Consider the following 22,194-nt stretch of genomic DNA (forward strand, 5'->3'; position numbering starts at 1 on the left):
TTTTGTATTTTATTTTTACATTGAGGGTCCCTGTGTCCTGATCTGTAATAAAATGTTACTAGCATCTGATTTAAATATTCTATTTAATAATATTAATATTTAATAATATTTAAAAATAATATTATTAATTATATTTAATAATATTTAAAATAATATTTAAATAATAAATTGAATTAAATGCATGCATTGCAAATGCATGCATGCATGCAATGCATTTAAATGCATTTAAATTAATTTAATAATTTAATTTAAATATTTAAATTATATTTAAATAATATTTAAATTAAACACAGTTGATGCATTAAGATCAATTTCTTGAGTATTAGGGTATTCAGTTGTTGGTTGTAATTTTTCTATGTCTCTGTGACTAATACTAACTGCACGGTGAAGTATTTGGGAATCATTTTTGTAATCATAACCATTGTTGTAAGCACATTCTCACAAACTTCCGCTGCCTTCATATTCGCTGCTGTAAGTTTTATTCCTTTCTTTTTATTCTCTGGTTCTCCACAAATGAAAGTGTTCATCCCAGGAAAAGGCTGATGCTTTTTCTCTTGACAGTAAAACTACTATATAAACGGTTAGGTACCACGTCAGCACCTGCACACAATGCCAAACTTTACAATTTTGGCAGCCATTTTGATGACGTCATTTAAGCATGTTCCCCCAGAGGTATTCTGGGTATTTTGGGTTTGTGAACTTGTCAAGGTCGCTACTTTATAAAAAATACCAAAAGTAGCTGGTAGGAAACTAGTTGCCAGTTCCGTCATTTTTAAGGCACTTTCTGACAATAATCTGCAGCCCTATAAACTGATCTATGATATTAAAGGAGCTCGGTTTCAGCATACCTGCATCCATCCGTCCGCTGTCTTCAACAATTGTCCTATAGGGGATTTACACGGCGTACGTATGCTCGCCATCAATTATGATTGCCGTCGTTGTATCATTCAGATGCTTGGCAATCTGCAAACAGTATGGGGAGTAAGATGAGAATAGATGGGTCGCTTTCAATTCACATTAAAACAAAATCTCTTCCTCCTTCATCGTCTTCTTCACTTATAATAATGGTGAGTCGCATTCAATCCTGTTTCTTATATCGATTGGATTCGGAAATGCTTGCTATATTCAATACTTTTTCTTTCAATATTTCCATTTTACTCATAGAACAGTAATATATCGCCCTATCAAGCAGTATTTCTGATTATACACCGCCTTTTAAAGCATCACAAATCAGTTTGCTCCACTTGCAATACAGGTAAGAGAAGGATGCGAACAAAACAGCAGCTGATATTTCAACAATTTATTCGCACAGTTTTTAAAGGGTGAAAGTTAATTTTCAGTTATTTTCTCTTCAAACCTATCAGCCAAAACACAACGCCATCTATTTATTACGGAAGCAAAAATGGCAGAATTCCCCTTTTCTCCTCTGTTCTGTATTCTCCATACATGAGGGGTGGCGGACTGATTCGATACATGCTATAACAACTCAAATCACACAGGGTTGTGTGTGTTCCCATTCACCGGCCACACCATCTGAACCATGAGGCTCTCAATTGGCATAAAATGTGACAATTCCTTCAGGATGGTTTTGCACTTTGACTTTCCCCCACTCCAACACCCCCAAGCCACCCACAACCCCACCCCTTGCAATCCTCACCCTCAAACTCAGGTACATCTGGGTGACCAGGTACGTTTCTACCCCACAGCTCCTTCTCCTCCCCTCACCAACCCCCTCCTCAATCCCCCAATCCCACCCATACCCCACACTCCGTCCGCCACATACTCAGAATTCCCATGTGGGCATGGTTTATTGGATGGCTGCCGGCTGAGCTGGAAAAGGCCCACTCTGCAGGGGAACTCCGTCAATGCACTTTGCGCAAGCTGCGCGCCTCAGCTGCTGTTTCGTGTCCCCCCGGGGGAGTCTGGTCACGTCTTTCATATTCGCCCCCTCCACCCCATTTCATGATGCATATTGCCCCTCCATGCTCAGCTGTTATTGGTTTGTAGCGTAGTTCGTGTGTGGGGCATTCTCCCTCCCGACCTGTTACTTAGTGCTTTTGGAGAGCTCCGCTGTTATAGTGGCCTTCCCACCCAAACTCGCACCTGATAGCCGCTTTAAAGAATAGTAAGGACGGATTATGAAGGTAAGACCATCAAAAAGGGTATGAAGGGAAAGTGGGTTTAGGCACACACGCATGTGGTGCAGGTTTACAACAGTTTTCTACACATAAAAAACCCACCTTTGAGGCCATTTTTCCCCGCAGAGCAGGGGTTGGCCTTTTTTGGGCACCATGGTCCCGTTTTTGAAGCAATGTTTTATGGCCGGATGCCCTTCTTGCCGCCCACCAACCCTGTTAGTCGCCTCTTGCGACACACAGGGAATTACCAGTGAACTGGTACTCAATTTGCCGACCTAGGGAAGAGATGACAGGCTGAGTCAACCCCCCTGGCATTAATTCAGCAATTGACTGGGATTCGAACCCAGGATCCTAGGATCCCAAGCTGGCACCCTGACCGCTAAGCCAACACCAAGCTAAATATATATATATATTATATATATAAATGAATGATCGTTTTAAGGCCATTTTCCCCACTGGAGCGGGGGTTAGCCTTGCGGGCCCCATGACAATCATGGTTCCCTGTTTGAGGCAATGTTTTTATGGCCGGATGCCCTTCCTGATGCCAACCCTTGGTCGCCTCTTACGATGCACAGGGATACGGTGTACCTATTCTAAATCGGGGTACACACCGTGATCATTCATCCCAGCAAGCTGGTACTCAATTTGCCGACCTCGGCAGGATGACACGCTGAGTCAACCCCCTTGGCGTTAATTCAGCGATCGATTGGGATTCTAACCCAGGATCCTAGGATCCCAAGCCGGCACCCTAACCGCTAAGCCAACACCAGGCTTATATAAAATGACGCATAATCCATATCACAATCAAATTGCCTCACACTTGTACTAAAACATGCAATATACAACAACAACAGGCATTTTAAGGCCATTTTCCCTGCTAGTGCGGGGGTTAGCCTTGCAGGCCCCATGACAATCTTCTCCATTTTGCCCGATTTTCTGCATCTCCCCTTGTTAATCCCCTTGCCCGCATTTCTTCTTCCACCACCTTTAGCCAAGTCATTCTCGGTCTTCCCCGTCCTCTACTTCCTTCTACATTCATTTCCATCATTCTTCTCAACCAGTCACTTTCAGCTTTTCTCAACACATGACCAAACCATCTCAACCTGTTTCTCTTCACAGCATCCATCACAGGCTCTATTCCCATCATCTTTCGCAATTCATTATTTGTCTTCCTCTCTCTCAACGATACTCCGCACATCCACCGAACCATTCGCATTTCCACCCTTTCCAGCCTTCGTTGCTGCTCTACGTTCATTACCCATGTCTCGCTCCCATAAATCATAACACTTCTCACACATGCAGCATACACCTTTCCCTTCAGCTTCAACGACACTCCCTCCTCGTCAGCACGCCACTCAGTTCCCGAAACTTCTTCCTAAAACATGCAATATGGGAAATAAATATCACTATACTATGCAAAGTTACTCCCAGAAGGCATTCCCACAACAATATGTAGTATGATTATTTGTTTCCACCACGTTTTATTTTTGCACAAAAGCAGGTGATTAGAAATGAAGTAATGACAAGTTTTATTTATATTTCTTTGCGTTATGTTTGTTTTGCTTGGGAGTCTAGATGGGGCAGAGAGGCAGTATGGGGGTTTCTAAAGTGTGCTGATTAATCAATAAATCAATTGATCAAATGTACCATACTCTTAATAGAGTGTCGCTGCTGCCGAAAAGCAGTTCCTGGGTAATGGTTATTCCATAGGTGGTTTGCCGTTGCCTTCCCAGCAATCAGTCAGGGCAGCAAGTTAGAATTAATAATGGATAGAATCAACAGAATGTTGATTGATGCAAGATGCAAGAATGTTGATTGCTAACTGCCATGAGAACCAATGAGAATTTGTAGTTTCGGATGTTAATCCTTCATCGGAGGAAAATAATGACTGTCTAACCACCCCTCTGGTCTTATTTGAGTACATTGCGTCTCCAATTCTCTTGCTCTTCCATGAGCCTCGATTTTTTAAAATCCATTTGTTTCTACGTCACTAATAATCTTACTAAAAGCCTAGTGGTGGCTAAATGGTTAAGGTGGCTAGCTTGAGATCTTAGGGTCCTGAGTTTGAGCCCCTGTCATGTCATTGAATTACCACCAGGTGGGTTGACACAGCCTGTCATCCTTACAAGGTCGACAAAATGAGTACCGGATGACTGGTTAGGGAGATGCATTGCATCAGTGGCAACCGTGCTCGCAAAAGAGAAGATGATGCAACCAGCAGCCACAGGCTGCACATGAACCACCACCATCATCTTACTGTAAAGGATTAACAAGTAATGAAATCGTATTGGCAACAGGTTACATTTTCTTGGCCTTACCGTAAAAGGAAATGACTGAAGCCGATAAAATTTTCATTGAGGAATCAGCATGTCGAACCATAAAGGAAAAAGCATAATTGAATGGCATTTAGTGTAACACAAAAGACCTGCATTTGATATATTTTCAATCCGCAAAAATTTTCTAGGTGTGATTCTAGCCATTACCAAGTTTGGCATCATTGGCTGAGGCTGACTGTGATGCTGATGCAATGCCCTCTATGGGTTACAGGAGGAATTTGTTTCATGGTACCGGCGATAGCGTGCTTATTCTTCACGAAGTACACCGTGGGATGTTTAATGTCCACCAACTAATGCTGGTAGATGGGACGCCCAGTGTCACGCCCATCCGAGGGACGGCACACACACTGATGATTGATGAATCACCCTGCCTGTGAAACACCGGGATGACAGTGTATAGCTGATCGGGATTCAAACTTAGACTATAGACAGCTTAGAGGGGAGTGCTCCAGGCCATCCTGCCAGCCCATCAAGTTGGCTGAACTGTGGGAATGAACTTCCACAAGGTGGCAATTAAGCAACACCTCCTTGGGATTCCGATAGATTTTTTGGATCATACACAGTAATTCTGCATATATTTTTGTTCCTTTTATCTTCTCAGTTACAGTTAGATCCAACATTAGTATTTGTGGTTCGAAACCATATTTATGGAGAAATTGATTTCATAATTCTGCAGATATTAAGCCTCAAATGCACTGTAAATCTTTTACACAGACAATATAGTAAAAACTGAAGGCACCACCAACTACCAAATTTATGGGACTGTGCAGGTATCACGTGACCAATATATGCAGATGGTGAGATCTAACGTCCTTTCCATCACCACCTAGCATGTGACATTGGGTGTGTGGATTTGCGTATGTATGGATTGTCATCCAACAAATATATTTAAAATCACCTAAAGAGTTGAGATAATTAAAAACAATTAATTAATTTTATTAAATAATTAATTAACAATTTGTGGATGCACCTTCAAAGGAAATCCAGAAATATTGTCTGTGAATCCTTTGGATAGTATCTATATAATTTTCTATTGGAGTGGTGCATTGACTTTGTTCATAAATTGCGTTTGTGATTGAAGTTTCTAAAGGATTTTATTTATTTATTCTTTCTTTGAATATGACTTTTTGCAGATCCCAGAGGTTCCTCCCGGTGTGGCTCCAATGACTCGTGAGCAGCAACTGGGCTATTTCACACCACAGGTGGGCACCATCAAGAGTAGTACGACAAGAAGTAAAAAAATAATGACGAGAATTGCTTTGCAACACGTGTCCCCGACTGATGTGATATTTTCTAAGTCCAAAAAGGGCCTAACTCTGTGAAAAGTTGGTGAAATGTCCTGAAACTCAAACTTCTTTTGTAACTTATCATAATAATGTACTACGTTTCAGTTGAATATGTGAAAGGGTTTGGGAAAAAAAAGTCTGAAAAATCGCAGGTCGGACTGATGGAGAGCAAACCTATAGTCCCCTCCAGTGAAACCGGTAGCGGACAAATAAAGGAAAACAGGAAGAATAGTGTACACACAGCTGCATACAGAGAGCTTGTGGAAAGAAACTGTCTTCGCAAGTCTGAAGCGGGCATTGTGCCTAGAGTTGTGCTGGTCAGCGTCTGGTCAATTGGTGAACACAAAGGTCAACTTGGGCTGTTGTGTAGGCCCAACCCGTAAGACCACCTTACCTTTATGACCCAACCAACATTTGCTAGGCCTTTGTCATCCCATTTTTAGCTAACATTGATCCTGTGCTTGTAAGCTTAAATGGTAATAAAAATAGTAGCAGCTCCGTGTGGATCATTTCCTGTAAAATATTATTATTCTTTCTCGTGGAAGCCACTAAATGCAGCTGCTTTGGCCACGCGTACAAGTCCCTAATGGATCTTTCCACGCAATTCAGCACAGCTGCATTACCCTCAAGTAGCCCTTACTATTTTACTGCCATTTAGAGGTGATACCAATGAGAATTTTGCCAGCAGTTCCATACTTTGTTACCACACACAGAGCAAAGCTACCTTAGAAGGAAGGGATTGGACCGGGGGGACGGGATGGTGTGGTGTTGTGGAGGGAAACCTATCTCAGCAATGCTTGTGCCTGCCCATGGCTGCTGCAAATCCCAACAAGCTGACAGTTCCATTGTGGGGCTCCCTGGCCACATAGACCCGAGTGTTCTTATCGTTCCGTTCCATTACGGCAATTTCCTTGGCCGTTCCATGCTCGTTTCGATACGCATCCTCATCTCCCGGAAGTTCAAGCTTGGCTGCCTTCTCCGTGACCCATAAGGCTGCCAACGCAAGTCCATAAAGTTCAGAGTGGGCTTTGCAATGATGTAATGCTGATGGGACAATGAATTTGGCCTTTGCGCTCCTTCATTGTCTCCCATCAGTGGGTTTTCTCCCGTTTTTTCATGAGGCAGAATGTTTTTCATTGTTGAAATTTTCTTCGCGGTAGGGGGTGGAAGGGAAAGGGGAATGGGTAGTTCATTTTGTCAGCACCTAGATAATTTATACAGGAAGCATGTACATTGTTGGCTGATTATAAGTGGCTTATAATAAGTAATGCTCCTTAGGGAAATATGCCAGAGGCACAACTAGGAGATGGAAACAGTCGGTTTTTGATTCTCCAACATGAATTTGATCTGATGATCATCCCTGGCTGGCTAGACACTTTAAACCCATAGTTTCTGTTTGTTCGATTATATACAAAAAGATCTTGAAACCTGTGCTGGTGGCTTTTCGTCTCGGATGAAGGCAGCTCTTTGCCTCTCCATATATGCGTGGAAAATAAATCAAGCAGTTCTTCCTGGAAATAAAGGGGCATGGGGACTGTGTGATTCTGGCCGACCCTTGGGGGCTCGATGGCTGTATTCATTTACCAATTTTAAGTTCCATTTTAAGCGGCACATCTGCCACTTGGCTATTTGTTATTCGTGTTGAAATGCTTATTCTCTATAATGATAACGTGGTCTTCCGAAACGTGGTGTGTTAGTCATTCATTTTTCTTTACATTGTTATTGTAAAGGACTGAACACTGTCGAATGACACGTTTTCAGTTTGTTGGCTCATTATATACTCATTGGCTGACAGGATAGCTCAGAGGAAGGGCACTTTCCTTTGAGCCATCTAATCCGGGTTCAATTCCCGGCCTGAGTAGTAGAATGCCATCCTGGCTTTTTGGGCACGAAGGTGTTGCGGCAATCCATGCCTGGTCGTTTCGAATGGATGTAAAGCTGGGTTTGTCATCTGCGATCGTTCGATTGTGGACGGTAAAATAAAATTGCACATTTCCTTTCCCCCAAAAATGTGTAGACCATTATGTGCCCGCACCTTGGACAAATCCTAAATGGCTGCCATGTTTGAGGAGTACAGAACATTCATGATCACTCGTCTTGAACTGTCTCTACCTCATCAAGCAAGAAACACAACTGCAATGTAATGCTCTTTGAATGACTCCGTGAAACAAAGTGAGTGAAAATTTGCATTAAGCTCGCTTATTTCTTCCTCCTTTCTATTCTTTCCAGGGAAAAGTTCAAGGAACGGATATGAAAAGCGGCTGGCTGGAAAATGACCTCTTGACCCCGAGCATGTTCGGGTTCTGAGACACCAACACCCATCCACTGTTGCATGAAACGGCTGTAAACATCGTAATTTTTTTTTGTTGTTTCGTTTTCAAAGGACAGACATTTGTACCCAACGAAAGCTTGCCATAGTTCAAATCGGGCGTTGTTAGTCAGTAATTATGGGTCATAGAATTGTTTTTTAAACACCAACTATGGTTCCATCATACCTGTAAGTAAGAAGCCACAGACTTATGTATGTTTACCTATTCGCTGGTATTGTGAGACGTGTAGAACGGTACTGTATTAAACTCCGGACGTCACCGTAGAGGCTTCATTCTAAGATGTAACGTAGCTCAGTTGATGTGGTCTTATTTTTGTACTGTGTAGCTGTGAGTAGAATTTGAATGGCAGATAGCCAATGTAAGTGCATATTCCGATGAAAATAATCCTGAAAAGATAATCCACTCGCAGGATGTACAGAAGCAAATATAGATGTTTTCTCGTGGTCAAGCACTTTGTATTAAAAGGCGTATCATTGTTTGCTGTGGTCTTTACAGATATGTACTGTAACTATTATCAGATAAAATACACGGCTGGATCGCTCGCCATTCATTGTTTTCTGTTCCACGATGAGCTTTCTAACTCTCCTCTGAAATTTAAATCATGGTGTTTACACTGAAACCAGCAGATGTATTAAAAGATCGAGTGTGACTGTCTGTTGCGTCGTGGTGTGAGTTTATGATTCCGCGATGCGCTCCGTTCGGGTCGTTTTAAGAAGAACGAAACACAGTGCAATTCCCCTTTCTAAAATTGGAACATTTATTGCGTCGACTGGCATGCAATTCCATACGATTCACATTTTGGCCGAAATGTCAGAATTGCAGGAAATCCAAGGTAAAACTTTCTAAGCGTTGGTAAAATTCTGCTTACAAGATGAAAAAGCTAAAACTAACCTTTTACTCACGTTTCATCACACCTCAATCAATAGCTTGTAATTATTGTGCGAAACTTTATGTATTGCATAATAGCACATGGTTATTAATCATTAAGATAATTACTATATTTTATTCAAAGGCCTAAAAATGCCGAAGCCTGATTTTTAGACCACATGGGTTTTAGCCCTTTCTCCCCCCTCTTCTCCTCCAGAAAATTCAATCTTGGTCAACATCAGTTAGCAAGCTCATTCAAAAGTATAATCAAGTTGTGTTAAGAAAGTCTTGGACATTTAAAAAAGGCCACAACAAGCAACCCAGTTAGCAACAAGCAACCCAGTTAGCATTGTGCATTTGTATAGCCAGCAGCCTTGCACGTAGCCCTTTTCAATCGCATCAGAAGCTGTGGCTGTCTTCTCCAACGTTCTTTTTTTTGCTGATTGTTTCTCACTCCAACTTCCCAAGCTCCTCCAAGATGTACATGTTCTTCCAGCGAACCCCTCCTGGTTAAACTCTCAAAATCCAGGCTTACTGGACACCTCGACTCTTGTTCCTCCATTATGCAGTCTGTGGAACTGCCTTCTTGATGCTCTCCGATCCCACTCTTACCTCCAGGGATTGGTTGGTGGTGTATGGCCAACTCGAACTTGGCAGTACATCACCATCTCATATCATTTCCCCAACCTGAGTGTCAACTTTTACCTCCATTTACCCTACCTAACCCAACCCTGTTACTTGCAGGTTTCCTCCCCTTCCCCCTCTTCCAGTTCGTTCATTCTATTTACTGTTGTGTGCACCTGCTGCCCCACTATCATTATGTTGCCTTTTTGCCCTTTGTCTTCTTACTCCTCCATGAGCCTAGATTTTGCATACATATATAAAAATTGCTATTTTTGTCTCTGCCGGGTTCTCTTTGCAGGTAAGAGACGTCTTTGGTATCAATAACTGCAGCTTATTGTTCTCTGTGCATTCTTCACAGACCTGTGCAGTATCAGATTCTGATGTGGAATGTACTGCAAAGCACGCACACAGAGATTAACCGTATTTCAACTTGCTGAGAAACCTTCCCAAAATGAGTTCGAAAGGATTCTACAGAGACTTCATGGAATTCTACATAGTTATATTGGAATTTATCATAAAAGAAGGTTTGGAGATGCAAAAAAAGAGCTGCTCATGGTACTGTTGATATAAATTAGAAGCTGAAGCTAAGTAAGTGCATTTATAATCAGTTTTATTAAGGTTTGTGCCCAATATGACATAATATAGTAAGAGTTCCCTTACTAGGAATTTCAACATAAGAGGAGGCCCATTAAAACCAGCACTCTGGCTGCCAAGCTGTTGCTGTTTGTCTATGCTCTATAATTAAATGCTTATGAAATAAGTAAGCAGCACCTATAATTTTTTGGCTTGGTATGACTAAGTCAGATTTGAACCATCGACCTCGCAGACCCAGAGCAGACACACTCTATTACAACACTGACTCTGGTGCACAGATATGTTTGATTGAGACTCTAGTTTGACACAGCCAAAGCAGGTTATGCAAGAAGGGCACAGTTGCCGACTCAAATGACCTTGTTTGATTTTGACCCGAAAGCTGAGCATGTAGGACGGCAGTAGACATGGAATGAAAGTCCTAAAAGGAGAAAGTCGCACTTTTATTCCACCATTGTTAAGTTATGGCAAAGTTTGCTGGATCTGGATTCGGACCTGAACCAAATCAAATCGGCCTGTTCTTGTCACCTAACCAACTCATCCACAACTTTTTGAGACGGTACATATCGTTTTGGCCCCATCTCTCAATGGGGAAGAATCGCTGAAATAATTAAAAAATTATCGTATCTGGATCCGGATTTGGATCTTCACCAAAATTGAGTCAATTTACTGTTGTCACACACCCAACCTGTCCACAATCTTTCGTCTGAAGCCATCCATAACGTTTTGAGATATCGTGCTCACAGACAGACAAATAGACAGGGGTGAAAACATATCCTCCGTCCACCTTCGGAAGCAGATGTAATGACATCTTTAGATATTTGCTGCATACCTGAAGTTTGTTTTGGAGGATGCTGTGGTGTAGAAAAGCAACTTCACTTGGAACACCTTCACGGAAGTAAACTTTCTTAATTGCCAGGTTGGCGCATCATAGGATTCTCTTGCTGACACTGCCCATCCAAAGAATACTCTATCTTTGTTTTTTGGCTTTGTCATCTCTGCTGACTTTGCTCCTGCACGAGATTAGCTGTTGTTCGTATTTTAATGAGTGCGCAGCCAGCAAAAAGGTCCCTTCTGGTCAGTTGGGATAGAATGATGCTTCAGAATTTCTGTGTGCACTTCACATATGGAGGTCGCACTTGGTTTTAGTGAACCAACAGAGACCTACTCCAATGTCATCAGCTCAAGGTCAAGTATGGAGGTGGCAGTTTCAGCAAAGATTTTCCTGTTGGGGAAGGGAGTGAAAGGGTGGACCTGGCATTAGTTGAAAGATGTCTAAATTAGTTTTTGGTTTGTTGTAACTTTAATTACATCTGCCATTGTACTGACGTATCGCTTCAATTGAATGTGCATGTTCCGCAGAAGGATGGCACTACATGCCACACCTTCCTATATTCAGACATTAACTGAGGGCATTCCACTTATTCCCTGTTTCCCCAAAACCCAGATATGAATCCAATCGAACACTGGTGGTTGACCATCAAGATCAGTGGCTAAGAGTATCCCATCCACATCCTGCCAATGTGATTAAATTAGAGGGAAACAAATATAGAGAAGGTTATACTGTACCACATTCTGACATTAGATCTACGTGGATTTGATGCCAAACACAATAAAGGTTCATTGTGAAGCAAAAGGTGGCTCAAGCAAGTCGTGAAAAGAGAATTAACTCATTCATTCATTCTTCGTCACCTAAGGTGGATGGAGGTTGTGTTTTCACCCCCCGTTTCTGTCTGTGAGTAGGATATCTCAAAAGGTTGTGGACAGATTCGGACAAAACTTGGTGGACGGGTTGGGTGTGTGCCAAGGACGAAATGATTAGATTTTGGTGAAGACCCAGATACTAATACTTCAAAAGTGATTCTTCACCATTGAGAAAGCATGGTATTGGCTTAATGGTTAAGGTGGCCGATTTGAGATTTTAAGGTCCTGAGTTTTAGCCCCGTCAGCTATTAAGTTTACACCAGATGGGTTGATTCAGCCTGTCATCCTTCCGAGGCTGGTAAAATGAGTACCAGATGGCTGGTAATAGAGAGGCATTGCATCAGCGGCAGCCACGTCCCCAGAAAATGATGCTGCAACCAGCAGCCACAGGCTACACACGAAACACCACCACCACCACTATTGTGAGATAGGACCAAAAACGATACATAGCACGATATCTCAAAAAGTTGTGGACGGATTCAGACAAAACTTGGTGGATGAGTTGGGTGTGTGACAAGGACGATTTGGTTAGATTTTGGTGAAGATACGGATCCAGAAACAAGACTTTTTAAATTTCTCAAGTGATTCTTCAGCATTGAGAGATGGGCCAAAAACGATATATAGCATGATATTCCAAAAGTTTCCGATGGATGACAAAACGAGGTGGATGAGTTGGTTTGGTGATGAGAAGAAACCGATTAGATTTTGGTTCAGGTACGGATACAGATCAATCCATCAGTGGGATACAAAACGTAAACTGTTCACCAGGTGGAGGTATGCGCTCCACCGAGTGCAGCTTTAGGTTTTATCTGTTTTCCACATGCAACTATATTTTGTAATAGTAACAACAGGTGGCCAAATCGTTATGGTGCAGTTGTTTATCATCCACCAATGCAGACTGACAAAGCGTTCACAGAGACTCGTCTTCCTTGGTATTGTGGTGGCGCTCTATAACTTGCTGTGTTGCTCACTATCAAGATATCTAGTATGGGTTCAATATCGGTGGATTCGGACTAAATTTAAAATTGCTGTTGTGATCCAGTGGCCATAAAGGGTGCTGCATCTGAACACAGCCATTTGGATACAGGGTAGGTTTGGTTGTCCTACCTGCATTTAGGATACAACAACAACAACAACATGCATTTTAAGGCCATTTTCCCTGCTAGAGCGGGGGTTAGCCTTGCGGTCCCCATGACAATCTTCTCCATTTTGCCCTATTTTCTGCATCTCCCCTTGTTAACCCCCTTGCCCGCATTTCTTCTTCCACCACCTTTAGCCAAGTCTTTCTCGGTCTTCCCCGTCCTCTACTTCCTTCTACATTCATTTCCATCACTCTTCTCAACCAGTCATTTTCATCCTTCCTCAACACATGACCAAACCATCTCAACCTGTTCCTCTTCACAACATCAATCACAGGCTCTATTCCCATCATCTTTCGCAATTCATAATTTGTCTTCCCCTCTCTCATTTAGCCTCTAGGATGTGGGTATTAAAGATCGCACACTATAATTTTATAATTCTAGTGTGCGTTCTATCACTTCCATGAGCCTCGACTATGGATACAAACAAATAAATAAATAAAGATCTTGTTCTTGTTCTATTATCTTGATCAAAAAAATTTCCTTGCAGGGGTTGCTTAATTATCAATATGACCAGTTTGAGAGTGCTAAGATTTGAAGATGGTATTGGCATGATGGATAAAAAATAGCCTCTATCTGTCTGATTTTCCTTATATAAACCGAGGGACCAACTTAAGGTATTGGAAAGTAATGGCATTCTGTTGTCAGTTACTCGTCATAGATATTATTGAATGAAGGTATGCAGTTTTTTTGCTTATTGAATGCAACCTTTTAGAGTTGCACAGTTGCATTGCAAAAGGGGGGGGGGGGGGGGGGTGAGAGCAAAGTGGACAACATCACCATTGTGACCCAAGTCTCAACTGAACTACAGCATAATTAAACATAAATGTTAGCTGTATGGTGTGTGTTGTGCTATGGTCAATTGTAAAAAAATTCCCTAATTCCAACCTGAGGAATTCAGGCGCCCGTGAAATCATGTTCTCAAAATCCGTGTAGGATAGCTTTTCATCTCCATCCAAATCTGCCTCGTCAATTACTTTGTCACAAACCAACGTCACCTCCTCCTCAGCCAGCTCATCGCGTGTCAGCTTGTTCAATGTCACCTTGAGATCTTCTTTGCAAACGAAGCCATCATTGTTGAAATCTTTAGTGGAGATAAGATAAGTAAATTACATATTGAAATCCTCTTTTGGGATAACATCACTGCCATTAATCATAGTTTTGTTTTTACTAACACTTTAACATATCTTTTTCATCCTTCTTGATTGATTGGCAACTTTGATTGGTTGATTAGCAACCTTAGTTACCAACTGCAAAATAAATAACAGAAAATAGTGCCAAAACAGAGTGAGTGTAGTAAACACAGTAGCAGAGTAGATCATAAATCAGAAAGGCTAGAATGATGGAACTCAAGAAGGCAGATTTTGAGGAGGTAAGACAAGAGCCTGAAGGTAAATAGCAATCTTGCAGCTGGGCTGGGGAGTAGGCCTATTATATAGCGTCCAGAAGCAAATTATGGCAGTTAAAAGCAAAGCAATCAATGATAAAAAGACAGCATGGTTAAAAAACAAAATTAAAAGTTTATTTTAAACACACAAAAGAAAACTTTGTAATTACCCAAATAATTAACTGAGTTTTTTCAAATTAAACAAATATCGAGCCTTCCCTCTACGCCCATGGTTCCCAACCTGGGGGCCATGGTGTATTTCTCGGGGGACCATGGGGTAATTTGAACCGTACTAAAAATGCAAAACAATTTTTTTTATTTTAATTGCTTTGTTTTTTTCCTATTGCAGGTTTGACGTTATGGCTTCTGGGAGTAAAAAAAGAAAGTATCTTGACGAATACATAAAGCTTGGATTCACGTCCATTACCGTGTCTGGCCAAGAGAAACCACAATGTGTGCTGTGTCACAAGGTTTTGAGTACTGAATCCATGAGGCCATCCAAGTTGAAGTTGCACCTCGAGACGAATCACGCACAACATGCAAAGCAGGATCCTAAATTTTTCCAGCGGCATGAAAGAAATGTAAAGCGACAGAAGTTGGATGAGGGGGGAGCTTTACAACAACAAAATGTAGCAACTGTCCAGGCTACTTATGAAGTTTCTCTTGAAATTGCAAAGAAGAAAAAACCCCACTCGATTGGGGAGACACTCATCAAGCCTTGTACCCTCCTCATTGTCGAACGGGTTCTCGGCAAGGTAGAGGCTCGCAAAGTTGAACAGGTGTCTTTATCGAATAACACAGTGCAGCATCGTATCCGTGACATGTCGGAAGATGTGAAACAACAGATCATCAATGAGATTAAGGCGGCGCCTTTCGGCTTGTTTTCTTTTCAACTTGATGAATCAACCGATGTTAGTTCCTGCTCCCAGCTACTGGCATTCGTTCGCTATGTCAAGGGAGATGATATCAAGGAAGAATTCTTGTTCTGCAGTGCCCTGGAAACAACGACAAAAGCTAACGACGTCATGGAAAAAATGAAGTTGTTCTTCGATGCGGGAGGAATTCAGTGGGAGAATGTATTTCGGTGAATTTCGGAGAATGAATGCAGTGTCTGTACTGACGGTGCTCCTGCCATGCTTGGTTCCAAATCCGGATTCCAAGCAAAAGTTAAGATGCTGGCACCACAAGCGAAAGGAACCCACTGTATGATTCATCGCTACGCCCTGGCTTGTAAGACTCTCCCTCTCTCATTGAAGAAATTTATTGAAGTCGTAATCAAGATTGTTAACTACATCAAGGCAGGGGCTCTCAACACCCGAATGTTCAAGGAGCTGTGCAAAGACATGAACGCAGAACATGAAACGTTGCTGTACTATACTGCTGTACGCTGCCTTTCGAAAGGGAATGTTCTGAACCACGTCTTTGAACTTCGTGTGGAAATCAAACATTTCTTGAATCTTCAAGGGAAACATGACCTCCTGCAGCATTACGATGAAGAATTGTGAAACGAACGACTTGCTTATCTTGCTGACATTTTCAAGCAGCAGAACCAGCTGAACCTCAAGCTCCAAGGAAGAGCGACTAATATTATTCTTTTCCACGATCATCTCAGAGGATCTGTTGCCAAGCTCCAAAACTGGTGCAGGAAAGTGAACACAGGAAACATTGCTATGTTTGAAAGAATGTCTGAATTGCAAGACAGCATGGGAAAAGAGCTTGATCCCATACTGAAAAATGACATTCTTGAGCATGTGCAGTCATTGGAGCAGAAAAATGACATTCTGAGCTGAATTTCATAAGTATTTTCCTGATTTAGACGACAATGAGGCAAAAATTGTGAGGAATCCTTTTTCCGTCAACCTTTGCGTGGAGAGCATGCCAGAGGCAATGCAAGATGAATTCCTGGATCTCCAAAACGATTCATTTGCCAAAGACACATTCAAAGAGAAGAGCTTGACGGAGTTTTGGGTGGGAATGGGTCGCTACCCTAATAACAGCCAGATAGCTATCCGGGTGCTTCTGCCATTGTCGTCTACCTATCTCTGCGAAGCGGGGTTTTCCACGCTGTTGAATATCAAATCAAAACAGCGTAATTGGCTCCACGTGGAAGATGACCTCCGCTGTGCCCTGACTGTGACTCAACCACGGATACCCCAATTGGTAGCTAAAATGCAATTTCAGCCTTCCCACTGAGTTTTTAATTCACTTTTACGGCGCATGCACAGCGTCCCTAGTTTTGATTACCTGAGTTGTTGTCGAATTGAGTTTCTTTTTGTGAGATTATAACACACTGCGTTAAATACAGACACAACAGAGGTTTTTAGTTTTCACATATTCTTGACTTGGAACCTTTTCATACTGTTTTCTTGTGTGACAGTTCTATTTTATGCTGTCCATAGTGTTGCTTCTGATAATATTAAAATCTCATATCAAACATGCATCATTCGAGCGACGTTGCTTTGTTTGCTTCTTCCAAAAACAATGTAGTTGGGAGCCAGTAAGGAACAGGAAAAAACTATGGAACTAAATGTTCATGTTGGCTACTTGGAATTCCTCATTTTCTGTGTAATAATTTACTAATTTACCAATAAACAAAATAGCCAATTAAAGGAAAAAAACACCTCTCAGAATGCACCACAGAGCATCTAGAAATCAAAAAATTTCGTCCTTATCACATACGCTACATCTCTGCCAAATTTCGTCCAAATCCGTCCACAACTTTGAGATATTTTGTTTACAAACGGACCGACAGACAGGGGTGAAAACATAACCTCCATCCACCTTTGGTGGCGGAGGTAATAATTACCTTTAAAAGAGTGAAAAAAAAGAATTTTGGAGCCATTTTACCTCACATCTCACTGAGCCTATTATTGAATTAAAAGTAAAAAGCCAATCAAAAATGATGCATTGGAACAGTTTATTCGACTTTACAGCCTCGTGAGCATACCAACGTCTGAAGTCTAAGCCTTGTATCAGGTGTCCATATATTTTTACTTGCAAAATCGAAGATTTTTCACGTATATTGGTCGGTTGCGTTTGTTATTCTGTCTGTTTGTCACTCGCCTTTATAGGTCACAATTCTAAACGAATCGTCATGAAACTTCACCGGGTTGTAGAGGTTGTCACAATTGAGAAGCCTATTGATTTTGAGGTCAAAGGTCATCTGGACGTCGAATTACTAAAATCGCCATTTTTCATCCGATTGACTTGAAAATGGAACCGCATTTGTATATCGAGGCACTCAATTGGGAAAACAATTATTTTTGAGGTCAAAAGGTCAAAGGTTAACTCAAGGTCAAACTTCAAAAATCATCAATTTTCATCTGAAAAATCATCAATTTGCATCATATTAACTTGACAATTATGCAGCAATTACATAATGTATCGCTGATTTGGGAAAACAACTATTTAAGGGTGACTTGCATACCAAGGTCAAAGGTCAACTCAAGGTCAAACTTATACTTATAATTAACATATCAAAATGTTTTCACACCTTCCAGCTTCATGCCATCTCCAAGATCCAACTCAATATTTCCTCCATCTGCAGCTCCCTCTGTGCACACCTTTCACTTGAATGTAGCTGCCACACTGGTTAATGACCCTCTCAGACCACTACATTTTTGATGAACCCACTCAGCGCACATTGTACATTGAATGGAGTTCGCTCCGACACCCTTCCTGCACACAGCACACGGCCACTTCTCAGTTCTTTCCACCTCACCACATGCTTTACCACTTGCCATCACCTTCGTCTTTCCGATATTCACCTTCAGACCTTTTGTCTCCATACATTCCTTCCACTTGTTCATCTTTTCCTTCAGTCCATCCATACTTTCTGCAATCAACACGAGATCATCTGCATACAACAACTCCCACGGTAAACCCTCCTTTACGTTCTGAGCCAGCACCTCCATCACAGCTACAAATAGTAGTGGACTTAGTACCGACCCCTGATGCACTCCCACCTTCACCTCAAACTCATCACTGTTCCCGTCCTTCGTCCTGACAGCTGTGCACGCTCTTTTGTACATTGCCATCACTACTCTGATCAACCATTCCTCCACTCCTAACTTCCTCAATGCCCATGTCACTACTTCACGTGGAACCCTATTGAATGCTTTCTCCAGATCAACAAACCCAAGAAACAACTTCTTCCTCTTCTCCATGTACTTCTCCTGCAACTGCCTTACAACAAAAAGCACATCTGTCATTCCTCTTCCTGGCATAAATCCAAACTGCATTTCGTCGATCTTCACTTTCTTCCTTATCCTCCTCTCCAACACCCTTTCCAATACCTTCATTCCATGCTCCAATAACGTTCGCGCTCGATACGAGCCAGAGTCCAGAGGGTCACCTTTCCCCTTGTATAGAGGGACGAGGGTGTAGTGAAATTATACCAAGGTGAACCCAGGGGAGCTCGCCACGGAAGGGGCCGTCTATAAGACCCGGGGACAACCGGGGCGTGCGGACACTTCGGCAGGACTCACTGTGACATTATCCAGTAGTTGAACGGTATGTACGCCCCAAATGCTGCGCTGATGATGCGCTGCGCTAACCATTGTTATATGGAACTTCCATTGCTGTTCTTGAAATGCTCTGATTTAATGCCTATTGCTGCATGTATTGTTACAGGATGTATCACCGATCTAAATGATATTAAAGCCTACCCAGAGGTAAAGTCGTGTCTGCGCTTGATTTTCACGACATTTAATATCATTTAGTTCGCCGAATGGCTGACCACAAGATGATCGTGGTTCCGATTCTCGGAGCCGACCCTCAAGCTGAAGGATCTGCATCAGAGTTTGCTCACTGGCTCAACACGCTGCAGAATTACTTCGCTGCTCACGAGACAGAGCCAACCGCTGCGATACAGCTGTCCGTGTTACAGTCCAAGGTCCATCACACCGTTTACAAGACCATTTCTCGATTTGAGACGTATGATACGGCCCTAGCCGAGCTGACGCGCCTCTACGTAAAGAAACGGAGCGCTGTGCACGGCCGGCATCAACTCTCTCAGCGACGGCAACAACCGTCTGAATCGATCGATCGCTTCGCGCAGGAGCTGCGCTACTTATTGGCAGATTGCGTGCAGGACGTCCGGACTCACGAGCAAGTGCAGGACGATTTGCTCCGAGATGCATTCATATCCGGAATTAGTTCTGGAGTCCTGCGGCTCCGTCTCCTGGAGGTCGCGGAGCTGACATTTACAGAAGCACTACGGCTGGCACGCGTATACACAGATGCTCGAGAACAATTGACCGCATATGATCACCCACGAGTCGTGGCGGGGACCTCGCAACTCGCGCGACCCGAGAGGGCCACCGCCGAGGATACGGAGGAGGACCAGACCCCCACGACGGCCGAGTCCCTGGGTGCTCCGGAAGCGGACTCCGCATCCTGCCTCACTGCGGCCGCCGCTGCCAGGCCACGGCCTGCCCGGTACGCAAAATGTTATTTTTGTGGCAATCGGCAGCATCCCCGCTCTGAATGCCCGGCCCGAGAGGCGACATGTCACCTCTGCTCCACCAAAGGCCATTTTGCAAAAGTCTGCAGAAAGGCCGCTCGGGGCACGCATTCCCGAGCGACCTTGAATGGGCTCATCGCTGAGCCAACGGATCGAGCACCGGACGGGGCGCCTTGCACAGCTTTGATGAGCCGCTCTCCTCCTCGCGGGCCTCTGGCTTCTCGCCCGACCTTGGTGAGATACGTCGGGCCGCCGAAACAAATGGCGCGAACGCGACCGGTCACAGAGCATCCAACCTTGACTGGCTTTCAAACGCCTACTTCAAACAAGCGACATGCACCTACTTTGGAAATGCCTCTCGAAGTGCGGCAAACGCAGCACGTGACTCGAGCGCCATCTGATGACAGCTTTTGCGAATTACATGCTCCCCCTCTGGCATGTCAATCTGCAGATGGCAGAAATCTTTCTCACGTGGCTCGAGCGCCATCTGACGGTAGCTTTTGCGAATTACATGCTTTGGCATATGACTCTGCAGATGGCAGAGATCTTTCTCCCGTGGCTCGAGCGCCATCTGGCGGCTGCTCTCACGACCACCCCACACCCACTCTGGCAAATGAAACTACCGAAGAGCCAACTGACTTCAATGCTCCTGCTGAGGCCCGAAGGATTGCAGCCTGCGTGGGATCCACCCGCGAGGCGCGATCTTCTCGCCCGGCCGGAACTATACCTGCCGGGTCTGCCGGCCTAGCGCAGGCCTTCATTCCGCTCACAGTCGCGGGCGTTTTTGCGCAAGCTTTGATTGATATGGGATCCACGGATAGTTTTATTGATCAGCGACTCGTGCATCAACATGGGTGGCCGGTTCTCGGGACAACCCGCCGGATCTTCATGGCGTCTCAGGGACTTCGGTTGAGCACAAAAGGGGCGTGTCGATTGAAACTTGTGATAAATGGACGCACGTTCCCGGACGTGTATCTCATGGTATTACCGGCCTTATGCGCTGACGTTTTGTTAGGACTTGATTTCCTTAAGCGGCATGGTCGTTTGGAAATAGACTTCGGAGGGCCGGACACGCTCGCTGTGTGTGCCCTCGCTCAAATGGACATGGAGCCACTCTCACTGTTCCCCAACCTGACCACTGATTGTACCCCTGTAGCCATCAAATCGCGGCGCTACTCTCGCGCGGACGCGCAATTCATTGCGGATGAAACGGCCCTTCTCTTGAAGGACGGTATCATAGAACACAGTAGGTCACCATGGAGGGCCCAAGTCTTAGTGGTGCGGAGTGAGGCCCACCGCAGGCGAATGGTAATCGACTATTCGCAAACGATTAATCGTTTTACACAGCTGGATGCCTACCCATTACTGGGGATGGACGCCCTGGTACGCCAGGTGGCCCTGTATTCCGTTTATAGCACTCTCGATCTACGTAGTGCGTATCATCAAGTCCCCATCTCTAGGGCTGATCGCGTCTTTACAGCCTTTGAATCGGGTCAGCAGTTGTACCAGTTCACGAGACTTCCCTTTGGGGTAACGAACAGCGTCGCTTGTTTTCAGAGAGCTATGGATGACCTCGTTGCGAAGGAGCATTTGACGGATGTCTTTGTCTATCTGGACAATCTTACGGTTTGTGGGTATGACCAGGCGCATCACGACGCTAATCTAAAACGCTTCCTCGAGGTCGCGCGGAAATATCGCTTAACCATGAATGAGGCGAAGTGTCAATACTCTCTACGCACGGTAGACCTTTTGGGGTACACCGTGACCCATGGCTCCGTCTCTCCGGATAAGGAGCGTCTGCGCCCTTTGCTCGATATGGCTCCGCCTAGCGATCGGGCTTCGCTGAAACGCGCTCTAGGGCTGTTCGCCCACTACTCAAAGTGGGTGCGAAATTTCTCCGCTAAGCTCCGCCCCCTCGTGGCCTGCGACACTTTCCCCATGGGCCCGGCCGCCCTGGCGGCCTTCGAGGGCCTTAAAGTCGACATTGCTGGCGCCGCTGTCGCAACGATTGACGAGAGTGCCTCTTTCGTTTTGGAGAGTGATGCCTCGGATCATGCGATAGCGGCGACTCTCTCCCAAGGAGGCCGCCCTGTGGCTTTCTTCTCGCGGACTCTCACCTCCGCCGAGCGGAGGCATTCGTCTGTCGAAAAGGAAGCGTACGCGATCGTCGAATCAATTCGGCGATGGCGTTCGTATCTGCTTGGGCGGAGTTTCCAAATCATCACGGACCAACAGAGTGTTGCGTTTATGTACGACACCTTACATGCCCAGCGCATTAAGAATGAGAAAATCACCCGTTGGCGTATCGAACTCGCCGACTTTTGCTAC

General features: G+C 44.0%; 2 protein-coding genes across 4 annotated transcripts in view; one reads left to right on the top strand and one right to left on the bottom strand.

Moving 5' to 3' along the window:
• The window catches only part of LOC137421627 (uncharacterized), a 35,366-nt gene extending 26,622 nt beyond the window's left edge, over window positions 1–8,744 (top strand). For all 3 annotated transcript variants that reach the window (XM_068107869.2, XM_068107871.2, XM_068107870.2), the window contains 2 exons: window positions 5,608–5,676; window positions 7,990–8,744. In XM_068107869.2, the coding sequence (XP_067963970.2) occupies window positions 5,608–5,676; window positions 7,990–8,067 (147 nt within the window). In that variant the 3' untranslated portion in view covers window positions 8,068–8,744. The remainder of the gene's footprint in view (window positions 1–5,607; window positions 5,677–7,989) is intronic.
• Window positions 8,745–8,856: 112 nt separating this feature from the next.
• Window positions 8,857–22,194, bottom strand: part of LOC137421626 (calcium and integrin-binding family member 2) — a 65,806-nt gene continuing 52,468 nt past the window's right edge. The window contains exons 5-6 of the mRNA XM_068107868.2: window positions 13,904–14,099; window positions 8,857–9,973 (exon numbers count right to left, since the gene is read on the bottom strand). Of these exons, the coding sequence (XP_067963969.2) occupies window positions 9,952–9,973; window positions 13,904–14,099 (218 nt within the window). The 3' untranslated portion in view covers window positions 8,857–9,951. The remainder of the gene's footprint in view (window positions 9,974–13,903; window positions 14,100–22,194) is intronic.

Source organism: Myxine glutinosa, chromosome 2, assembly GCF_964187855.1.
Source record: "Myxine glutinosa chromosome 2, kmMyxGlut1.1, whole genome shotgun sequence".
Lineage (NCBI taxonomy): Eukaryota > Metazoa > Chordata > Myxini > Myxiniformes > Myxinidae > Myxine > Myxine glutinosa.